This window comes from Phyllostomus discolor, chromosome 7 (assembly GCF_004126475.2).
Source record: "Phyllostomus discolor isolate MPI-MPIP mPhyDis1 chromosome 7, mPhyDis1.pri.v3, whole genome shotgun sequence".
NCBI classification, from domain to species: Eukaryota; Metazoa; Chordata; class Mammalia; order Chiroptera; family Phyllostomidae; genus Phyllostomus; species Phyllostomus discolor.
The window spans coordinates 120,479,340-120,503,165 of record NC_040909.2 but is presented as its reverse complement, the minus strand read 5'-3'; the positions used below and the strand labels follow the sequence as shown (position 1 = coordinate 120,503,165).

At 34.6% G+C, this 23,826-nt stretch overlaps 1 protein-coding gene across 1 annotated transcript in view; it reads left to right on the top strand.

The window, feature by feature from the left end:
* CSMD3 (CUB and Sushi multiple domains 3) overlaps positions 1-5,876 on the top strand; it is an 893,237-nt gene extending 887,361 nt beyond the window's left edge. Inside the window, 3 exon segments of the mRNA XM_028533680.2 lie at positions 1,345-1,480; positions 3,141-3,178; positions 3,181-5,876. Coding sequence (XP_028389481.1) covers positions 1,345-1,480; positions 3,141-3,178; positions 3,181-3,299 — 293 coding nt within the window. The 3' untranslated portion in view covers positions 3,300-5,876.
* The last annotated feature ends 17,950 nt before the right edge of the window (positions 5,877-23,826 follow it).

Sequence of the window (23,826 nt, the reverse complement as noted above, 5' to 3'; positions counted from 1 at the left end):
AGATGCCACTTTTGATAATGTCTTATGTAAAATCATGTTATTTTTAACAACAGGGTAAGACATTAGCATAGTACAGTAACCCAGTCATGTAATTAAATGCAAGATGTTGTCATGTAATATTTCCAAAAGCATCTCAAACATGACATGTCTGAAAAAGAACCTGTAAGAAAGGAACTGAAAAATGACCGTTAGTTATTTTCTCTCGCTTCATGTGTCAAAATGTTGGCAAACCTGATCGTTCTCATTTTCTAACTGTGCTAACATCTTCACCATTTACTCAGCCGGAGTAAAACAGTCTACCCGGGGTTCCCCACCTGCGGCCCACGGGCCACATGCAGCCCGGGACGGCTGTGAATGCCTCCAACACAGAAGCATACATTTACTTAAAATATTATGAGAATTTTTTCGTGATTATGTGTCACAATGAATTTAATGTGTGGCCCAAGACTACTCGTCCTCTTCCAGTGCAGCCCAGAGAGGCGAAGAGCCTGGACACGCCTGCATCGCCTTTTGACCTCTGCCATGCACACAAACAAGTTCTGTTGATTTTAACCGCAAAATGTTCCCCTCAGTATATCTTTTCATGCTCTTTCTCATGTTTTAGTTCACATTTTAATTTTATTTTATCTGGGCTGTTACTGCAGCCTTCAAACTGCTCTGTCTGCCAGTCTGGACTCCCACAAGCCCGTCCTACCCCAGCCACCATTCTCACTCTTATGACTTATCACTGAGGCTTTCATTTCTAAACACCTTCAGTTAACCCTGACTGTAAATGAGCAGTAGGTTTGAGCTCTTTAGGATATGGATGCCCTTTTAGCCCCCTATTCCTATGAGAGGCTCTTCCACACACTACTATGCCTAATGCTTGTCACATTGCCTGAACATGCCACTGAACTTCCCATTTCTAGGTTTATGATGGTCCTGCATCATCCTCCATTTGTTGCTCTGCTGATTCTTCAAGGCCAAGCTCATACTGTATATTCTCCAAAAACATTCTTGCATACCACCGATGGAATTACCCCTTCCTTTCCTAAAGTGCATTCATTAATCATTAATTCATGCCAATGAATTCACTTTATTCTGTCTTATTGTTCCTCCTACACTTGTATGAACTCTTCAGTTCAGAAACTTCACTTATTTTTTATTCTGTACCCTTTTCTGAAAAAAATAACTTAGGTATAGTAGGCACCATGCAAAATTGTGTGGAAATGAGTTGAAAGTTTCATGACTTATTTTTTATATTATGTAAATTTCCAAGAAAGGAATATATTAATTGGTTCAGAAAATAAAAATGTATTGTGATAAAATTGATTATATATCTCTAATTTATTGTTTATTTTATAGGATTGAATGTGTCAGAGGGTTTAAATTCTTCAAATCAACCTCATGGTACAAATAGTAGTTCTGTGGCCATTGCTATTCTTGTGCCTTTTTTTGCACTTATATTTGCAGGATTTGGATTTTATCTTTATAAACAAAGGTAAGTTTGTTTATTTAACTACAAATATTTCCAAATCTATATTCATGTTCTTTTTACTACCCTACTTCAAACTGTAATTCTATGTTTCCTGGAATGTTGCAATATCTGTGTGCCAAATGTTGCCACATTTTTTGTAAACCTTATTTTCCCTGCCTGCCTGTTTACCAAACATATATACACTAAGAAGGTATGTGTTACCAAACATACCTGCTTTTAGAAGATTATAAAATTAATATGTTATATTTGTGATATGTCTAACGTAGGACTTACACATATTGTAAGTCGGTCCTTGTTCACTATGTCCATTACAACTTCCTGGTGAGGGGCTTTACTATGCAATTCTACAATATTTAGGGCTATCCGTTATCAAGAAAAGAAAATGTGTAGGTAAGCAGATATTTGATGCCTCTGAAAGAAACTTGAGATAGCTTTTTGCTTTAAAAAATTGTCTTTCAAATTACCTAATGGTTTTCAGTATTAAAAAAGATCGGAAAATGCATTTGAGATAGGGAAATTATATAATGACAAATATAAGTCATGATAAAATATAATTAAAATAGTGGTGCTTGGTATAAACACAGGAGTTGAGAAACATTTATATTAATATATATCTTTTCTAGGAATTAGGTCCAGAAACAGGTAGGGGCGAGTCTGCCTCTGTTCCATTACAATGTCAGTAAATGACTGATGTGGGAAAGAGAAACTGGAAATAACCATTAGCCACAGGTGAGAGGAATGACACAATGAAGCAGGACTGTGCCAGCAGCTTCCACAAGCCAGCCTGGACTCCATATTTTTTATTAACTAAAAGGCAAACTGTTTTCATGACTTGAGTATCAGTACAGTCATTTCTTCTTTGAGATTTTGAATTTACATGCTCTGAAACATAGCATTTTTAAAGAACAGCATATTTCTGTCTTGAAGATACTCCAAATCTCTTCTCAAATTGGTCTCAGCGTTAGTTATCTGCTACTCCTGGAATCCCCTCCTGTTTAGTACAGAAGTAGCTCTTGTCCCTCACGTCTCAGGTTGAATTTTACCTCCTTAGTTATGCTTTATGTGTTAATGTATCTTCCAGTTACTTCTATCATAGTACCCCATTTTCCTTTTTCATCAAAACAATTCGGATTAGGTAACATTTTTTGTTTTCATTTCTATTTAATTTGTTCTTTGTTTTCTGTCACTACAGTATGAGCTCTATGAGAGTACTGATTATGCTTTAAAACTATGCATATGTTTTCAATGTCTAGGATCATGCCTGGCACATAATAGATGCTCAGTAAATAATTGATAAATGAATGAATAAATAGTAATGAGATTTAAATTCATCATCATCACAACTTATACATGTTAATTCATAATGGTAACTTATTATTTCATAAGAAAATTTAAGCTAGTAGCCATAATATAGCATTTATTTATACTTGTATTGCTCATATTGGTGCTGTATATAAATATGTATATATGTAAATGAAGTCACCCAGTATTTAAAAGTGAAAGTAAATTGTTCAAATCAGATGTATTCTGTTTATGATTTGTCAGTAAATACTTTCTAGGTCCATATCCATTAACGATGACAACTGAAGAATATATATTTGAGCCTACGCTGCTATTTCTGAAAGAAACTTAACACTTAGCTAATCAATGTTCTCATCAACAGGACTGCACCCAAAACACAGTACACGGGATGTTCAGTTCATGAAATAACAATGGCCAAGCAGCGTTTGAAAACCCCATGTACGACACCAATGCGAAGTCAGTGGAAGGGAAGGCAGTGCGATTCGATCCCAACCTGAACACGGTCTGCACAATGGTATAGCATGGCAACCCTCTGCCTTCTCGCCAGGCTCAGAAGTCAACACACAGAACAGTGCACATTAGTTCACTGCTAAAAAAAAAAAATAAAGCACACTTTTCAGGACTTGCTGGGTCACCTTTTCCTGAGGAATGATAGAGAAGAGTGTTTTTTCATAAACTGGACCATAATTCTTCTTCGTGTTTACCATGGAGAGTTTTACAGAGATTCGGCTGCACTCTGAGAGTGCTTACTCACAGTTTATTTGCTTTTTTACAAAAGGAGATATTCTAAAACATAAACTTATTTGCATATATTGGAGGAGCATCCATATCAGTATTTCTGTGCTTTATAAACTATATTAGAGGGACTGGGTTTTAAAAAAATGATATAGGGTAGACAATAAGAGCTATACTTAACAAGAGTCGGTGGATCACTGACTTACCTGTCATGTGCTACATCACAACCCATCAGTCTGCATTTCAAAGCACTCTATTGGCTATTTGGTCTTGTTAATTAAGTCATTGTTTTCCTTATTTCCATGGTTATTTGAGTTTGAGTCAAGCCCTGAAATGTGGATGAGCTAATTTTATGCCACAGAAGAGATATGATTACCCACTCTGAATTGACTCTTTTTGTTTTTTTGTGTTTTTTTTTTCACAGTCACATTGCTCCTCTTTATTTAGACTGGTTGTCATAGTTTCCGCAAATGTCAGGATCATCATGCTGTGTTCTGATTCCCCCTTTATATTCGGGACCAATAGTATTCAGTGAGCCGTGATGCAGTGTTAACTCCTTGCTTCATTTGGTTTTTGTCACGCAGAAGCCACTTTAGCTGGCAAACATTGTCTATAACAATGATGATTTTGCAGTTATTTGAGACACCAACATTATCCTTTACCAAACTTCCCCATGTTTTTGAAACACCAGATGAAACTTACTAATCTGTTATATATTTCATTAACAGTCCTTAGACTTGCCCTTCGGTTGAGCCTTCAAATTAATTTAACAGTGTTTTGAAATGTTATCTAACAAGTTAGTCATACATTTTGGACGAGTCCCCAACATAATGACAAAAAATCTGATTCTTTCCAATCCTAAAGTTGTGGATTAAAAACTTTTCATTAATTTAAAAATTGTATGCTGTTCTCTTACGTAGCCTCAGCTATGACAGGTTTCTTTCACTGTCAAATTAAGACATGCATTTCAAGTTACTGGTGGCTCATTTACATCCGGGTCACACAGTAAGGCCCACATTTTGATTTCATAGGCCATTGTCTTCCTTTCATAGCATGTTTTACTTCATTGAATAAATTATGTACCCAGTGTGAACTCTTTGTTGCTGTCCCTTTCACATATGGATAACTCTGTAAACAGTCTTGACCTTTTGTATCACGAGACAGAGTGCCTCAGAGAAATCATTGCACCCGGAGCGCTGCTTGGATCTATCTCTACAACATTTAGTGAATTTCTTGTAAACCACTTGGAGATACTTTGTTTTGGAAATTCATGCGATTTTCTCAACATGGTACTCTACTGACAGGATGCTGTTTTTAAATTTTATGCCATCAGTTATTTATTCTTGTTTATTCAAATGACTGCAATAACAATGACTCATTCATTAATGTTAAGGTTAATACATTTATGATCTTGTTTTAAACGATGTTTCTTCTGCAACTGGCTACTCCTCTTATATTAATGCATACACTTTTGTAAAGAAGTATATTTTTATGAAAAAAAAAACTTTGTAAAAGTATGATGTAAATTTTCAGTGCAATGTAAACAAAATAAAAATGGATAATTGCTTTTGTAAAATGTGTATTCTTTACAAAAAATTGTCTGACAGTGGATTGGTCAGTAAAAGGAATGAACAACCCATAAATATTTGATGTTTTAAGGTGCCCAAACTGCGTATTATATACACTTAGCAACGTAGCAATGAAATTTAGGTGGTTTTCTTCTTTATATTCTATTGTTCTCCATCTATGGCACCCTATCAGAAGTGAATAGATTCCCAGTTAAAGTAATAGTATCATAAGAGCCTCATCTTGGAGTTTTTCTCAAATATAAACATTTGAATAATGCCATCTGAATTTATTTAAGGATACCTGATGATTTCTAATATTTCCTTTCTGTATTTTCTTAGACATACTTATGTTTAATATGCTTTATAAGGATGAACACAGTAACCTTTTGAATAGCTACATTAAACTAATATTCAAAAACAGGTATCTTGCCATGATGGAACATGTAAAGTTTTATACGCAAGAAAGTAATCAAGTTTTTATTAAGTGCAAATCACAAGTTATTTAAGTTCAATTTTCTCAGAGAACTCTTTTTCATAACATAGATGTTGTCTTTATATTTCAAAACCTCAGACTCCAGCCTTTTAAAGTCTATCTCTGGTTATTACACTTTCATTTTACAAATAAATGCTTCTTGAGATAATTTTAGTTTCTTGTTTTACATTGTTAACTATATGACTTCCACCTTTCACTCATTTCATATTGTCTGTATTTTCCTTTGCTGTTCTTTGCCCTTAAATTATTCCTCTCTGTTCTTTCTTTCTTCCTTTTTCATTTTCTATTTTTTGTTCTCTCTCTGCTGATGCTTTTCTTAATAGTATTCCTTGGTTTTGCACATATTATTCTTATTAACCATTTATTATTTCTCTTTTTTTCTCTGTGCTCTTTGTACTTAAACCTCTCGAAGGTTAACAAGGTAATTTTATTTTTATTTATTCCAAGCTTTGTTGAAGTATAGTTAACAATATTATAAGGTCTTTGAAGCCTAAAATGTGATGATTTGCTAAAGGTATACTTTGTTCTTTATGGTGAGAACATTTAAGCTCTACTCTCTTAGCAAATTGCAATTAAGGAAGCAATTTTAAAGAGTCTTCCTGTACTTCCCTTGTATGTAAGCACATTAAAGCCATAGGTCCCAGCATGATCTTTTGATACTGTGGACTGATGATAATGATTGTGGAAATAGACCAAGGATCAGAATTATTTTACTTGTCATTTTCACTTACAAGTGAGGGGAAAAAAGAGAGCACACATTGGCTAAGAGAGTCAATAAAAATAACTAGGCAATTCTCTCTGAAAGAGGGTAAGAGAACACACTGCCTATCAAAGTATTAATGTGTAAATATCTATAAATTTAAAATAGGGAAAGCTAAAGGTACAAAAACTTTTATAGAATTATAGAAGCTTATGTGTCTAAGAAATAACTTAGAACAGGTAGTTTGAAATGTAGCTGAAAGTAATATTGATTTGCTGCTGCTTCTTTTTTGTTTTTTTAGGCTGACTTTGGAGGAGATGAGATATTGATCTGAGAAGATATGCATGTCATAAACATCTGAGAAATACTTTTCTGTCATCACTTTCATGAGCCGGGTATTCCAAAGTAATTTAAGAGCCTATTTTAAAGCTACCAGGGAATAGAAATGGCCACAGGATATCTGATTTCTTTCTTTAGTATGCAAAGAAATGGGCACAGCGAACACCTACCAGATACTCTTCCAACTTTTAATAAGTTCTCATGTGTAATAATTTTATTATTCTTGGAAAAGAGTATATTCTATACATTCAAATTCTTAGCTATAAATTGTAGTGCAAGACACAATATAAGAAATTCATGTTTAAACTCTCATAAAAATCCAAACCTTGCTTGTCACTGTCAGCATATCTATGAAAATGTGTATTTGGCAGAACCAATAAGATATGCAGACATAGAGAAAAATATAAAACTATCTGTGTGGTGTAACTTAATATGAACCAAAAGGATTCTTTCTGAACAAGGATGCTTTTACACCATTGAGTTCAGAGTTTGCATCTCCTGAAGGAACTTGTTAGAATGGAATACGTTACCTGGAGGATATCATATGATGGCACTATAATCCCAATAAGCAAGTTAACAGTTAATGACAGAGCAAGTCAATAGAGCATGCACTCCTAATCTTTTTATTTTTAAAACAGTTTTCCCACACTCTGGCACTCTTTTATGTATGATGTTTTTAAATGCATAACATGAAGTACAAAACAAATTAATCAGAACAAAATAGTTTCAAAAACATTTAAAAATATTTTAGTATGTACAAGGTCTGCCCAGGAGGTATCCAGCCATGTACTACGAAAAATAGAGATATTTACTGAAGAAGATAGAAGATACAAAAAAACATTGTACCTAGGACAATGATGCTTCAGTCCCCTTCAAAGTGGGACTTTGGGACCTCACACAGTTCTCTCAATCACAATCAGCTGTCCTGTTGTATTTTCCTCAATCTCATGGATGGTCTGAAATCTCTCCCCTTTCAAAGGTGATTTTAGTTTTGAGAAAAGCCAGAAGTCACAGGCTGGAAATCTTGGCTGGACAGGGGCTGAGTCACCTGGGTGATTTGATGTTTTGTTTGCCAAAATATTCCTCACCAGACACGATGCATGAGCAGCTGCATTGTCTTGATGAAGCTACCAGTCACCAGTTACCCATAGCTGCTGCCTTGTGAATCATCTAAATAGTTTCTGTGGAGGAATGTTCAAGATTAACACAAAATTTGATGCAGATGTGTTGCTGTACTCGCTCATTTTGAATGTGACAGCCACACAGTACACATGCTCACTCGGTGGTGTCTACTGCCTCCTACTGACTAGTGCCCTGAAGTTGTCATTGCCATGCATGTGCATTGCAGGCCATTCTCCTTGGCTGCCAGGTTACACTGGTGTCACGTGCACCATTCTTGTGATATTAACAATGACTGGACTTTTTGCGAACAGGCCTTGTATACTAATATACATATACATGAATATATAAAAATATATAAAGAGATACTAATACAAACTTCTGTACTCTTCTGATACATTAAATTAGCAGGGGAGCCAATAATATCTATAACTTTGAATAGTATCATAAACCATATTTTGAGGTACCCACAATACTTAACATGACATGCAAATATCTGTGGATTTTTTTTATTGGTGGCCAAAGCAGAGACTATTTTTGCCCAACTTTTTACTAAAGGAAATACTATATTTTTATTAGCATATCAAGAAGGTAAAAGTATAAATTTTTCCCATCCAAGTTCATAAACTCTCTGAATTCTATCTGCGTACCAGATTAAAAACCTTAGATTCTTGAATTTACAGCGAGTGCTTTGTGATGGGGCAGAAAGGAACATACTTTTCTTTCTTGCGCTATTGGCAATGGAAACACAGTGCTTCATGTGGCCTTTGACCACCAAACAAGAGTAGAAAGTCTAAGAAGAAATCCCCAGTGTGAAGGACTGAGCATAAATAGCAAAATGCCAGTCATCAATTTCTTAATGCAACAAATATTTCTTGACATTAAGCCTGTATATACTACTATATATTAGTTATAATGAATATTAGAAGAATAAAATTTCAAGAAACATATAGACCTTATCCTAAAGTAAACTAGTCTTTTCACATTACTAAAAATTCTTCAAGTATATCTAAAAATGCCAAATAATAATTCTGTTATCTATTGTATGTCTATGTATACTTTCTCTCACTATTTTCTATTAGTTAGGATTGACTTTTATGAAATTATAAGCAAGATATTTTTTAAAATTTTAGTCTGTTGAATAAGATGCTACCTTTTTTAATCTAATGATTGAGGAGTATAGAAATCATTTTGATTATATGTCATTGATACATATCATTCAGTATATTCAAAATGTGATGGATTTTATTTTAAAATTGTAGATCAGGTCAATTTAATTACATGGAAAATTTGAACATTTCCTGTCATTATGATCATAGGCTCTTCAAAGTTTTCCTGAGCAATGTATGTTTTACCCTTTCTTTTTATTTCATTTGTATATGTTTCCTTAGGGATCTTTACTAGTTGAGACTTCATCTATAAAATATTATTTGCAGTTAAAGTTAAGAGAAAAAGCACTGATAGCTTCAATAGAAGTCAATTATACAAGACAAGACAGGTGTCAAAGTATATTTAAAGATGCACTATCATCTGGGTGAGCAAAATCATTGTTCTTTGTTGCCTAGTAAATCTACCTAATAGGTTATCCAACAGAAATAAATAGAGAGGGATTTGGCATGGCTATTCAAGTCATGCATTATTTATATATGGTGAAAAATACATCGCTAGTTACCAATGTGTCAGCAATATAAATACTTATTCATCTGGAATTATATGAGAAATGACCATAAATGTATAACTAATTATTTAAAATTATGCCTAAATTTTAATGGTGTGGAGACTTCAGCATTCAAAACAAAAATGACTACTTCTTTTTCTCTCCCTGTTTTTCTCCTTTGCTTTCAAATACACACATATGCAATCACAGATATTTTGAACTAAAGAAATACAATGTGAATAGTAGATCTGATTATCAGGAATGTGTGTAAATAATTACAATTTTCTTGTTTTACTTTTTTCCAGAGTGCATATTTATTAATTTCAATACAAAAATAATAGCTTCAAATGAAAAATCGGTTGAAATTTAAAAACTAGATTTTACTTTGATGATACAAGTAACTTTACTTAGACAAATATCTAGACCTAGAAGCAATAATTGAAGAGCCTGAGTTTAGGATATCACCTCACATTAACTGTGTCAATATGAATAAAACCCGTTAGAACTAAAAGGGAGAGTGTACATATGCAGGAAATTGTTTAAATCAGTTAAATAAATAAAAAATTTAATCTATTGAATAATAGATTAATGCCTATATATTTTCACTTTCCTTTAGCTGTTTGCAGTGCATCAAAATTGCCCCGAATAGTATTGGACAAACAGGTAATTTTTTTTCTCATGAAAACTAAACTTCTAAAAATGTAACTATGGTACTGAAAAGAAGCTGAAGCAACATTTTTAGTTTGCTCTATCTAGTTTAGAAAATAAATACTTCTCCAAATAACTATGACAGTAGATGGTTTGTCTGTATAACATTTTTTAAATGTTAAGAACTTTGTTTGTGATTATTCCTTTGAGCCTATCGAGTTAATGAATCTTTTTTTACTTAAAGCAATTACACTACCCAACCTGTTTTTTTTTTTTACATAACATTTCCTATGCTCTGGTTTCTCTTTCAGACTGTGAAAATCCTTTGCCTTTTACATGGCATTTTCTGTTACTAAGATGTATTTAAAGTACTTTTACCTTGAACAGTGCTATGTGACTAAGTGCATCATTATTAGCTGACAGTTTAAAATATTCCTAACTACTGAAAGAAGCAGAAAGCATACTATTTATCCAGTAATTTAATAAGTGGTTTCTTTATTTAAAAGAAATTTTAGGTCTTCATACGTCCCTCTACCTCTACCTACCACATGAAGCATTAAATAGCAGATTTTAGCAGCAATTGATTGGAGAGAACAAGCCTTAATTTTTCACACATAAAGAATCCGAGGCACTATTTTAGTGGTAACTTATTGTTTAAAATTACAATTTCATTTCCAGTTCTCAGAACATGATTGACATTATGCCAATGACAACGGTGTATAAGAGTATATAGAAAAAATGTAGAGGAAATGAAAGTAAAGTTATGAGTTAATTAGCATAACATGCAGAAAAGTTGACATTAACTCAGTGGCTTTAAGAATCAACAAAGTAAACATTCACAAAATAAGTTTAATGTGTAAAAAGTCTTTACATGGCAAAATTCATAGTTGTTTATCATTTTTTTTGAAAATGTGAATCTGTTCCAACATGATTGATATTCAGGAAACAATTTGAGTCTTAAACAAATTATGCCTTTGATTATAAATGACTCCCCCAACCACAAGAAATTGTCAACACAGACAGTGCCCCCCCCCCCACTGAACTAAGCTGCATGGAAATACATGGGCAAATACCATCTACACCTGGTGGTACAGCTGTCCTCAGATTTCAGCTAACCCTCCACCCTCCTCCACACAGTAACTCACAAGCTACTATACTTTCAACATTCACTCCCCAAAAGCCAACTTCTGATTTTTTCAAGCTAAAGTGCTATATTTATTGTAATGCATGCATATTTTGGGGTCATTTAATATTTACATAACTGTACCATCATTTTAATTAGATTTGTATGGGCTTTTTTCTTTATGTGCTACTTTTCTTGAGTGTCACGCCCCTAACCATAAATTTTCCTCAAAACCTTGTGGCCTTTTATTGAATGATTTTGCCTACCATGGTGAATTTTAATAACACTATATCTCATTAGAGCAGAATTATAAATATTTGCTTTTCCCATTTTTAATGCATTAATATGTTTCAATCATTGGAAAAAATAAAATTCCATAAAGCAAAAGTCTCTCTCTTATCCCTGTCCCCATAGTTATAGGTCCTATGAACCTCAGTCTTACTAATTTGTTCTTTATTCTTGCAGAAATCATCTTATGCTTACAGGAGGCAATAGTTCCTCTTATTTTAAGCTAACCACAGAAAACTATACATACTTTTCTGTACCTCATTTTTAGATTTAATATTTCTTGAAGATCTTATCTAGACACAGAAAGCTTCCTCATTTTACTGTATGCATATTTATCACAATTTGTATAAATAGATCCTATCAACATGTATTTCCATTGATGTTTTAGTCAAAAGTATTACAAAAATACTGCAGTGAATAACGAACTTCATACTTTTGTCATTTTGTACACGTGCCAATAGGTCTATGGGTTCACTTCCTAGAACCAAAATTTCTGGGTCAAACGATGTGATACATTTGAAGTTTTGATAGAACGGTAAAATAGGTTTGTGACATTTTATGCTCTCACCAGTCATAAATGACTTTAATTGTTTCTGTATAGCCATGAATGTGACTACTTTCTAATGTTCTCTGAACAAAAATTATTACATAAATACTATTTACTCTATATGCCATAGGTCCCATTCAGTGTATTGCTCAGCACCTATGACAAAATTTCTTACATTATGTTCCACAGATACCAGTGTTCCTCAAAATGCTCAATAGATGTTTTTGAAAATAAAAACTTCATGGCCAAAAATAGTTTAGAAAACCTTGAATAGAACAGGTTTCCCCTAGAAATTCTCAGAACATTTAACATGCTAATGCGCATTAAATATTGCAAATGAGAATATAAATCAAATGTTTCTGGAAATATTTAACCACGGAATGCCTATTAGCATCCCCTAGACCACCAGAATTTCTGGTAACATAATTTGGAAAAAGTAAAGATCTATATGACCTTTTCAATTTGGGAACATACCTCTAAGCCCAGAAATATTTAGGATTATGTTTGTCTAGACGTTAACTTCTCTGTAGTTAATCAAATTAGCATAGAATATTTTTAAATAACCAAAAAAATGTTCCAATCAAGTTATGTATCTTCATTGATATCTTAATACCTGAAACTGTAGACAGGGAACAATGCATTGCAACTCAAAGAAGAATTATTTATGAATTCTGATATTTTGCCAGTGTGAGTTTTAGTCACAACAAAAAGATATTCCCTCCCTAACTTTGTATTTCACAAAAGTACTGGGTAAGAAAAAAGTGATAAGTATTATCAAAATATTAGTAGGAAATATACTAAAGTACCAACAAATAAGAACCAGGAAACCTTTAAAAAAACAATCAAAATAATATTTTTATTCAAGTAAATTTTATTGGCAAAGAAACCTACATAAGAAAATCTGCACGGAAATATATATTTTTTACATTTCTTTCCCATTATTTTATCCTCTTAATCACCTGTACCTACGAGCTTTCCAAATCTTCCAAGCAAAGCAAGGTTGTTCCTTTATGCTCATATAATCCTTCTTGTCTACATTAATAATAGCTGATATATTAATGTACTTGTGTGATGAAATATCTGACCTTGTATGAGTTATGTGAACCCTTCCAAGGTCAAATCTTATCTTTGTAGCTCACTCTACTGAGTGAAGCTGCAATTGAGGTGGGAAGAAAAAATTAATGTTTACTGACATCCATTATTTGCCAGGGAAGATACTAGGTATACCTATGTTAAGCATTGTCTATAACATATATTGCATTTAATACTTTTGTTGCAGGTATATAATAAAGGTGTTTAAAACTTTCTGTATAGTAACTAGCATAAAAATAATGCTGTTGATCCTATTTAGATAAATAAAGTCAACACTATATTCTTCTGACCAAAGGGCTGAAGCTATGAAATAATTCTGCTTTGTGTTAAGGCACTATAAATTTTAAGAAAGATGTGTAGCAATCTTTCATGAAAGTATTTTATGGTAAAAATAATATGGATGAAGAAATGTCAATAAAAGTATTAAGGTAATTTGCACAAGAATTTAAATATTTGTAATTTTTACGATTGGTTTCTTTAAAAATAATTTTTACTAAGGTTTGATCTGTTAAGAGAATAATTATTTAATTAATACCCTATACAAAAGGCTTGATGTGAGAAGATTACAGATTTCTAGACATAGTGAGGAAACATCCTAACTAAGAGGACGGAGGCTCTGCCTTTAGGACCTACCTCGTCAGTGATCTCCAGGTGGTTTCCTTTATTTCACCACGTTCTTTATTCTAGAAGGTGTGCCAGTAACAAACCAACATCAACTCTGTAATGAAATAAAATTATTTAATAATGATTTTCTTCCTTGTAGTGAAACATGCTTTAGTATAGATTGTTTTCTCATCTTATGTAACACAACTCTTTTGCATTTAGTTGACTTTAAATGTGTTAGTATCAATTTCCTTCAGGAGAAGGCTGCCAGGAACACACATATGCTTGAAAAAATTTGTCTTATCACTTGTCTCAGTGATGGAGAATGCACACCATGGGGAATCATCGTGTACCTCAGTAAGAAGTGTGAGAACGGACAGATTGTAGATTTGGGGCTTGTATTACATGGTTTTGGTGTTTACATAAGTGAGTTTCTTCACTGGATTGGAAGCAGGGCCAATTCTATGATTGAGCATTTTAATAAATCATCACAAAGAGGAAACATTAAACTGGACTTTAGCCATAATTGGTACAAAAGTTAAGAGTCATGCACATTGGTCAGAAGAGGTGATTGTTAGGCTTGGATAATGTTTGTGGTTTGTCTTTGTTCACATATGACTACAGTGTCGTCTCATATTTATATGGATCCATCATAGTCATATAGTATTGAAATTTCCCATCTTTAACAGGAAAACATCAGGTTCTATCTCAGGGCCAAGGTAACTCGTTGCCACAGAAAGTCCTGTCTGATTCCACCAGGCCAGCCAGCGCCTAGATGTCAGGGGCCGTTTTTCTCATTCTCAAGTGTACTCTACTTTGGACTCAATGATAACATGAGTTATACCAGAATTTAGGCTAAATTTTTCTTCCTTTAGCTTTAATCGGAGGACTATGCTAATTCAGTTGCAGGATATTTCATTATTGCTAACAATTGAAATGTTTTATTAAAAGATTACTGTCATAGGAGATTCTTTGTTATCTCCACGTACAGATTTTTGACTACCTCATTTATTGTAATGTATGATATTCAATTTTTAATAAACTATGGATTATTTTTATAAACCTTAAACAGATATTTAGGAAATATTTACATAACATAGGTAGGTAACAGTCTCCTAACATGAGAACTAGATGCCCATTAACAAAGTGGTTTTAAACAAATATGTGTATAGTGACGGAAGTTTCTAGGTAATGAATGTGTGACTGTATGTACCGGATATAAGTAGATTTTTGTTCAAAGTATTCACATTCCTGAGGGAACAACTTTTCTCCTACCTCAAAAAGCTGTTTTAAAAATTTCGATTACTTTCCCTCATTAAAACGCAGCATATCAAAACCAGACCAGTTTCGGGCATCTGACTCAATGATTTGCACCCCAGCTATTACATTATTCACACCATCGGTGGAGGTGGCACCCCTACCATTTCTTTCACCTTCATTTCCCGTAGGCCAGTGTATGATAATGTCATGTCAGTTTTGCCTGCTAAATATTTCTTGGATTTATTCATTCTCTGCCCATTCCGTTGCCAATATGTTAGTTGAAAGTAACATCATCTTTCTCTCGGATTATACAGTACAGTAGCCTGCTAAGTGCTGTCTTCACATTGTCCTCTTTTTCTTAGCCCGTCCTCTGTAAAGCAGCCACAGTGAGGTTGTAAATCACACATGTTGCCTTGTAATAAGTGACAAAGTCTGTCCCCAGTACTAATAAAACAAGGAGGAAAAAGTGATTAACCTTGTTGGATGAGGCCGACAAACTCATAGATGGAGATCAGATGACAGCTAGTGGGGATGGAAGTTAGAGGGCGGAGGGAGTGAGCACAAGGGGAAAATGACTTACGGACATGCACAGCAGTGTAGTGATTGTGGGGTGCAGGGGAGTGGAAGGGGACTAAATGGTAATGGAAAATGGAATATAATAAAGATTACATAAAAATAAAATACTTTCAGTTGACCCTTGAAGGATGAATAGGAATCTGAAAGGTAGATAACTGGTGATAGAAGTGGGTAGTAAAGGGAAGGTTCAGGCAGAATAGCAGCAAAGAGACACAATATAGAGAGATACAGATATGGTAGAATTAACATTGTTGTTTAGAAACCCTGAAGCTTAAGGTACATTTGAAGGAAAGAAAAATAATGAAACTAGAAACTTTAGAAGTACATGATCAAGAAAATCCCCTGTGCAATGATACAGAAATTCAACTCTTGTCTGCATTAAATTGGTATTCAATGAAGATTTTAGACTTAGAAACAGTATGAAATTTTTGTTTAGGGAGCGAAATATCACTCCGGAAGCAGAGAAATGCAGAGTTAGAGGAGAGGAGTTTAGAGTAAGAAGTCTGGTTGGAAAACACCATGAGGTCTGTCAGGAAGATGATGTAAACCAGTTCTAGTTGGCTAGGACAGAGGGTATGCATTGGGGTGATAGAGTCGAGATGGACTTGGAAGAACGTGGCCCAGGCTGAGTGTGCTGGGAGACAGAGAATGACAGTGCATTAATGGGATAGTCTAAATGGGATCTGCAATTTTCTGGTTTGGAGAGTGCAGATGGAGAATGGTAACAATGGATAAAATTAAGTGCAAGACAAAACACACATGAAAACACACAGTGTAAGAGCGGTGGTCTTAAGCCCAATTTTAAATATATTTAGTTTCTGGGGTTCAATCATATCTCAAATAAGTAGTTATATCCTAGAGCAGATAAATTGGAAGAGCTTTTTTACTTAGAATTGTGGGGTGTTCTATGAGAACGTGGGAAGAAGGTGGTTAAGAACACTACAGACAACTTCTCATTATGAGTAACTACTAGTCTGGAATCATTTCACACTGTTTTGCATTTGTACCTTTTATCCTTTTTTAAAATTTTGCATTAGTTTTTTTTGACATTTGATCTTTATCTTTTGAGATATTGTTTTGGTTATTTTAACACCAACCTATTTCAACCACCCTGAAGGCACAAGAGAAAGAACAGTTTTTACAAAAGAGCATTAGAGCCATATGAAACTAAAGCCCCAGGCGCTGGAAAGTTTGTGAAGATCGGAATCAAAGATGAAAAATTTTAAGCAGAAAAATTTATATTCAGTGGAAAAGTTAAGGACATTTTATCAGTTTTTTGTTTTTTGTTTTTTGGTCTGGTAGATTCCCTTACCAGGGTGAAATACATTCAAAAGTATACATTGACCTTAAAATATTGTCCTATTTTTATCACATAAGTTTTTAAAGATGGTTGACAACATTTATCCTAAAACTATGGGTAGCTACAATAAGATGAACCAGTTACAAACAAGCTTACCAAATCTTTTTCAGTTACCTTGTTTGTACATACAGATTTAGAAAGCCTTCAAGGCCCGAGATGTGTATGTGTTTGTGTGTGTGTGTGTGTGTGTATTGCACATTCCCTGGGGACCTAAGCATAATGGAAAGCATGGAGTAGCTACACCATAGATATCTCACAATTGCTTGTTTGATTGCCAGTTAATTCTGCCCATGAGCTTCACATGTGAGGACAGAGAACTTGAATCATTTTTCATGAACCTCTAAGAACAGACTTAAAAGTGCAGTTAGGAAATGGCAGATGAAACTATACTCATTTAAAAAAATTACTTAGGAGGAGAGAAGTGGAAATTTGTCAACTGAAAGAGAAATAATGATCAATGTGGAAGAAAAATGAAACAAATATAAAATAGCAAAGTAAAATAAATTACTTAGTTTTAAATGGAGTTCAATGGATTTTCATTCACAAGTAGTCTTTTAAGTTCTGAACAAAAGCAAATTAATAAGATGATTTCTTCAAAATTCTCCTTTTGAAAATATGTGTGAGAGCAGTTTAAAGTATGGTACCTTTGACTTGGCAGGGATGTGTATTTTAAAATCTTTGATCATTAATAGAAGGGGATGTACCTGGCTGTTTGGACCACTATATGGTTTAAATAAGTTAATACCAGTAATTCAGTTAGGCTAATAAATAGAATATTCTAACTATTCTATTCCTCTCTATTCTATTCCGCTATTTAAGCATCAAGAGGCAAGATGGGGACAGTGGCCATCAGGCTTGAGAACACCACATACAATGGCTGGGCTCTGGCTTTTGGCTGATGGATCCAGCAGCAATGAGCATCTGTTAAGAAGGGATCCAGGTAAAGTTGGTCCCTGACCTCACTCCTTATTTCTGATCTCCTCCTATGATTCCCATTTGTAAAGCCAACTAGCATCTTTTATTAATTCCTAACTGCCAAGTAGCAAAATAAGCTCTTCAGAAGAGGTTAAGATCCCATAGGAAAAGTATCTGACTTGAGTCTTTTCAGCTGAGATGTTTTACACCCAAGGAATTAGAATTACTTATGTAGGAACACAAACATGCAGGCATGTACACACATGCAATTCTGCAGGGGTCATATGCATACATAAGTATATATATGTGGAATTTCACTACATATGTAATAATTATATATATTCTCGAATATAATTTTGGCATACTTAACAAAAATGTTTATAAAAAGTATAAATAAAATATAGAGTATTTCTGTAATATATTTGTAAAAATAAATTTAACCCCTTCACCCATTCCTTCTACTCCAACCTCACCACATCTGTCAATCACCAATCTGTTCTCTGTATCTATCAACTTGGTTTGTGTGACATTAAGCAACTTGTATAGTTCCTTTAAGCCTTATCTTCTCTCACATATAATGTGAAATTATATTTAATATCTATACCCAGGAAGAGGTATGGTGATATATATATTTTTTAACATGGTACCTAGAATAATAAGCATTCAATCAATATTTTTGTGACTTCTCTCAACTGCTACACTTATCATTAATATTACTACTAGCAGTACAATTATCACTACCATTTCCTTTACTGCTAATTCTACTATAATTACTACTCCTATTTTTAATACTAATTAGCACCAGTCAGCTTAATTGCTTTTAATACAGTAGTGCAATATCAACAGTTCATTGATTCTATTGTAGACAAAACGATTTTGCAGTTGAGGGAAGTACATGTGACTGCTTCATATTTAGTGTTTCTAACAATTTTAAAATCTGTTGGGTTAGTATGCCCTATAATGTACCTATGGAATTAGCACAATAGTACATATTGATTATGTCGAAATAAATATGTTAAATTTCAAAATGTATGTTCAAAATATTTTTCTCATAGGCATGCATAGTCAAAAAAAGATTGAAAACCACTAGTCTACTAAGAATATAAGCAACTAAGCAACACACTATAAATTTTATAATTAATCCTATTGCAGAGATAAGGATATGAAAGTCCCACTTAAGGGAAATATATAAGCCACAACTTCATGTTATATTTGACCTAAGGGGCCATGGCTGGTGAGCACCATGACATCTGTCCAATTGGATATAATGGTGACTGATTGGGCCATTCAGAGTATCTCTATTAGGAATTTGAATTAGAAATATAGAAACAGAACGAGACCGTTTATACAGGGAGCAGGAGTTGTAAAGACAAAGGGAACTCACAGGAAGCTGGAGCCTATTCCTATTAACTGAAGATATAAGTAAAAGTGATAACAACACACATTATGTAAGGTGAATAATGGAGGGAGAGAAAAATGTAAGGTGATTATTATCTGTAGGAGCAACAGAAACAGATATAGAGATGCTGAGTCACCACCCAGAAGAGTAATGCATTCTTGCTGTTGAGGGCATGTAGAGATAACCCGATCCCCAGAGTTCTTGTGTATTTTCCAGTTTCTAAATTATATTTGTTCCTTGTGAAAAAGCCCTGATATATTTCAGGCACTAAAATTCTGAGCTTCTGTTATCTTTATTTCCATGTGTACTTTCTTCAATGTACCTCCGATTATTTGAGGGAGCTTGATTTATTCTTAAGGCTTTGCCTAGCAAGTTCAAATCTCAGGTTGCAAAAATAAGTGCACAAGAAATATAACTTTCATTATTGTTATGTAACTCACCTTGATTACTTTTTTTGAGCTACAATTCCACTATGTAGCAGAAACTAAATGGACAATCATGAGAATGTTATACTAGGTGAAATAAGTCAGACAGAAAAGGACAAGAACCATGTGCTTTCACTCATATATGGGATAAAAACAAATGAAAACAAATGAACAAACAATAATAAAGAAAAACTCATAGATACAGAAAACAGACTTTCAAACTGTCAGGCCATTTTCCACTTAGTAATTTAAATTTGTTTTGAGCTATTTGGAAATAGCTCAAATATCAGGAAATTCGATTCTAAGTTATTTGGTTTATATTAGTCTAACATTCTGACCCAGGTTTTTTTTTAAGAAATTATGTATTTATTTATTCTTAGACAGGGGAAGGGAGGGAGAAGAGAGGGAGAGAAACATCAATGTGTGGTTGCCTTTTGTGTGCCCCCTACTGGGGAACTGGCCCACAACCCAAGTGCGTGCCCTGCCTGGGAACTGAAATGGCGACCCTTTGGTTTGCAGGCCAGCACTCAATCCACTGAGCCACACCAGCCAGGGCTTGACCCAGATTCTTAACAAAGTAAATTTGGTAAGCTTTTATGTTAAGAGTAAAATCACACTGACAAATTTGCAAAAGAGTTATCCACGTGTTGGCAAATGTTCTAAGGTCTTTCAGTATTATTTTCTCTGTCAAGCCACTGACAGGTGTCATCATTTGTGAAATAGTAGGCCTTGACTTGGCAAAAGTGTTTTTAAGAAAATTAATATGAGAAGGTTCTTTCTTTTTATTTCTTTCCTCTTTTTTGTGGTTTAACTGATAAAATTTTATTCTTTTTTTAAAGATTTTATTTATTTATTTATTTATTTTTTAGAGAGGGAAGGGAGGGAGATAGAGAGAGAGAGAGACAAACATCAATGCGCGGTTGCTGGGGGTTATGGCCTGCAACCCAGGAATGTACCCTGGCTGGGAATCAAACCTGGGGCACTTTGGTTCCCAGCCCGTGCTCAATCCACTGAGCTATGCCAGCCAGGGCTAAATTTTATTCTTTTTTTTAAGTATATGTTAATGATTATGCTATTATAGTTGTCCCAGTTTTGCCCCCTTTGCTCACCTTTGCTGAGGTGCCTCCTTCCTTCCTGCACTCCCCCTCATTAGGTCATGTCCATGGGTTGTACGTGTAAGTTTGTTGGCTTCTCCATTGCCTATACTGTTCCTAGCATCCCCCTGTCTATTCCGGTAAGGTTATTTCTTAAAGGTGAACACCTAACAACAATTTCATAATGCCAGTTGTATCTTTATGACACCACAGTATTATAAGACATGATAATCACAGAACTGACTTCCAGGTCCACAGAGCAAAATTCATTCACTCTGAACATGCCTACAAGCTGGTAAGAATAAAAAGGGAAAAACATGGATACAAACAGAAGAAAAATGTTATTGAAATTAAGATATAAATGTGTAGCCAAGTAAAATAAGAGAGGTTAGTTTTAAGGGAGGAAAAAAGAATGAGTGATACATGAGAGGCAGAGTTGGATCACAGATGTACCTTTTAGAAGCATACAGAAGTAAAACTACACATAGTTCTTAGTATTCTCATTACCAATGCATATTTATGTTGTTTTCCTATAACTAACACCTAGGTTAGTTATCAGTGAAGCAACGTTAACCTTTCATTGTTATTAACATTAGTTATTGTTTATTTCCTTTTCAGAAGCAGGCATTTGTTGGATGGAAGTGACCATATAATCTCTATAGTTATTACAATCTAGTGATTCAAATTTACCATGTTCTTCAAAATTAGACCAGCAAAATATTGTAAATATTTATGAGAATAGAAGTTTTAATGAGTTCTTTATTCTTTCCTCTGGAAAACATTTTAAACTATATATACCAATTTTTAACAGAATGATACTAATTTTTATTGCCCTTTACCAGAGAAACAGAAGATTTGTTTTCTATGGTTTTGAAGATTGCTGGAAAGTGTAGAGAATAAAATATCTTTAATCAGGCACTGTAGAACAGGGAATATTTGAGAATCAAGGAAAGATTCGTGATCCATCCATCAAGTGTAAGTGTAGAGGTATCTCCAAGTGTCATTGCTAATGGACCTGGCTGTTTTCCTTAAGGACTGTATTAAAATTATCATAATGGTGTTTACTTCTTGGGCTAGCTCATATTTTTTTGATGGTGGAATTTACAATTTATTTATAACTTGCCCACCTTCTAGCCCAGTGCCTGATTGCAGTAGAAAGCCATTAATCCCCTCTACCTCACCAAATAAATGTAGAGATATTTCTTAAGACTTGTTTCATTTTCTGTAAAACCTTATTTAAAAGTAACTTAAAATGATTATGGCAGCAACTTTAACAACACATATATAATACCTGGTGGGCTGAACTATTTAACATTAATTTAAACATTTTAATAACCCCCTTTATCTAGTCTATGTCCCTAGAATTCTGCTAAAATCGGTATTAGAAGTGTTATCTTGTGGCTGATTTGATTCTGTCCTAAGCAGTTTTCCAATAGGCCTGGATCACAGAATACTTTCTTTCCAATTTATATCTAAACAATGTGATTTGGCTATTTGCTTTGTTTGCTCCATGTTCACATTCACCAGCTTGACTGAGTTAGCAGCCAGCTACTGACCAGCTGATTGACATGATAATCACAGAACTGCCTTCCAGGTCCGTAGAGCAAAAGTAAAACTGCACATAGTTCTTAGTATTCTCATTACCAATGCATATTTATGTTGTTTTCCCATAGCATATTTACTAGTGTCTGCCCTTTTTCTATTCTTTTTACATGGTTTTAATTACTCTGGTATTAAGGAGCAATTGGGATTATTATTTAGTTATTGCCACAAAGAGAGAAAATGTCATAGCAGCTTCATAAGACTAAAGTACCCCTTCAGTCTGTCAGCATTCTCCAATATTAAGGCAGCTAATATAGTAGGCGGAATAATGGCCCTCTAAAGATACCTCCGTATTAAACCCTGGAAAATGTGATTATGGTAGGTTACACGGCAGAGGACAATGAAGGTTACAGGTGAAATTAATGTTGCTAATGAGCAGGCTTCAGTGAGAGTGACCTGGATTATCCAGGTGGGTCTAATGTAATCACTCGGGTGTTTAAAAGTGGAAGAGAAGGAACCAGAAGAAGAGGTGAAGGGATGGCAGCAGAAGCGAGACTTAACCCAGGGTCACTGAGCATTGAAGGCGGAGGAAGAAACCATGAGGCCAGGTAAGCTCGGAGTCCCTAGAACCTGGAAAAGATAGGAAGCAAATTCTTCCCTATTGCCTCCAGAACGTAATGCGGGCCTGCCTACATCTTGGCTTTGGGACATCGAGACCCATCTCAGATATCTCATCTGTAGGACTGCGTTGTTTTAAGCCCCAGGTTTGGGGTAATTTGTTACAGCAGCTATAGAAAATTAATAGAGCTACCTTCGGTAGCCTCTTATCATTTAGTAACTTGAAGCACATTTTTGTTAACTTATACTCGCTCCCAATCCCTAAAATAAAGTAAACATTGCAGGCCTACCTCCTTTAAATCTAGCTTTGATTTAATCAATGTATCTGTCTGGGGTACTTGCTGTAAACCAACAGTCCCTTCTCTCATGGAGCTCAAAGCCTGATGAGGGAGCAGGGTAAAAACAAAGCAAACAGTGACAGGTCGATATTAAGCACAACCAAACAGAAGCTCCATGTTGCAATAAGCAATTAAAAACAAAGGACCTAGTTGGAAAGGAGTTACACTGTGTTCCTAGGAAAACTGGTTTTTAAGTAGAGACCTCGATGGTGAATATAAATCATCCCTAAGTAGAGGCCGGTTTGCAGAGTTCCAGCAATCAGAAACTGCGTATAATTCCCTCAAAGAGGGAGCAGGCCACACATTTCAGATCAGGGAGGTGAAAAGAACCGTGCTCTCTCCCCTAATGTAACTCCTTGATGAGCCTTCCCTAATGTCTTCACTGGCCAGTGCTCTCTGCCAGTCTGCTTAGACCGCCTGTTTACTCCTCATAGGCACACACCCGTAGTTTTATCTACTTTCCAGAGTCTGTGTGAGAAACCGTCTCCTCTCATATTTTCACAGCTGGGAAGGATCTTTTTGCCTACTTCCTTAGCACTTTATCTGTCCCTTTCCTATGGCATTTATTACTCTCTGCTTTGCGGTATAGTTATTTTTGAGCATTTCTT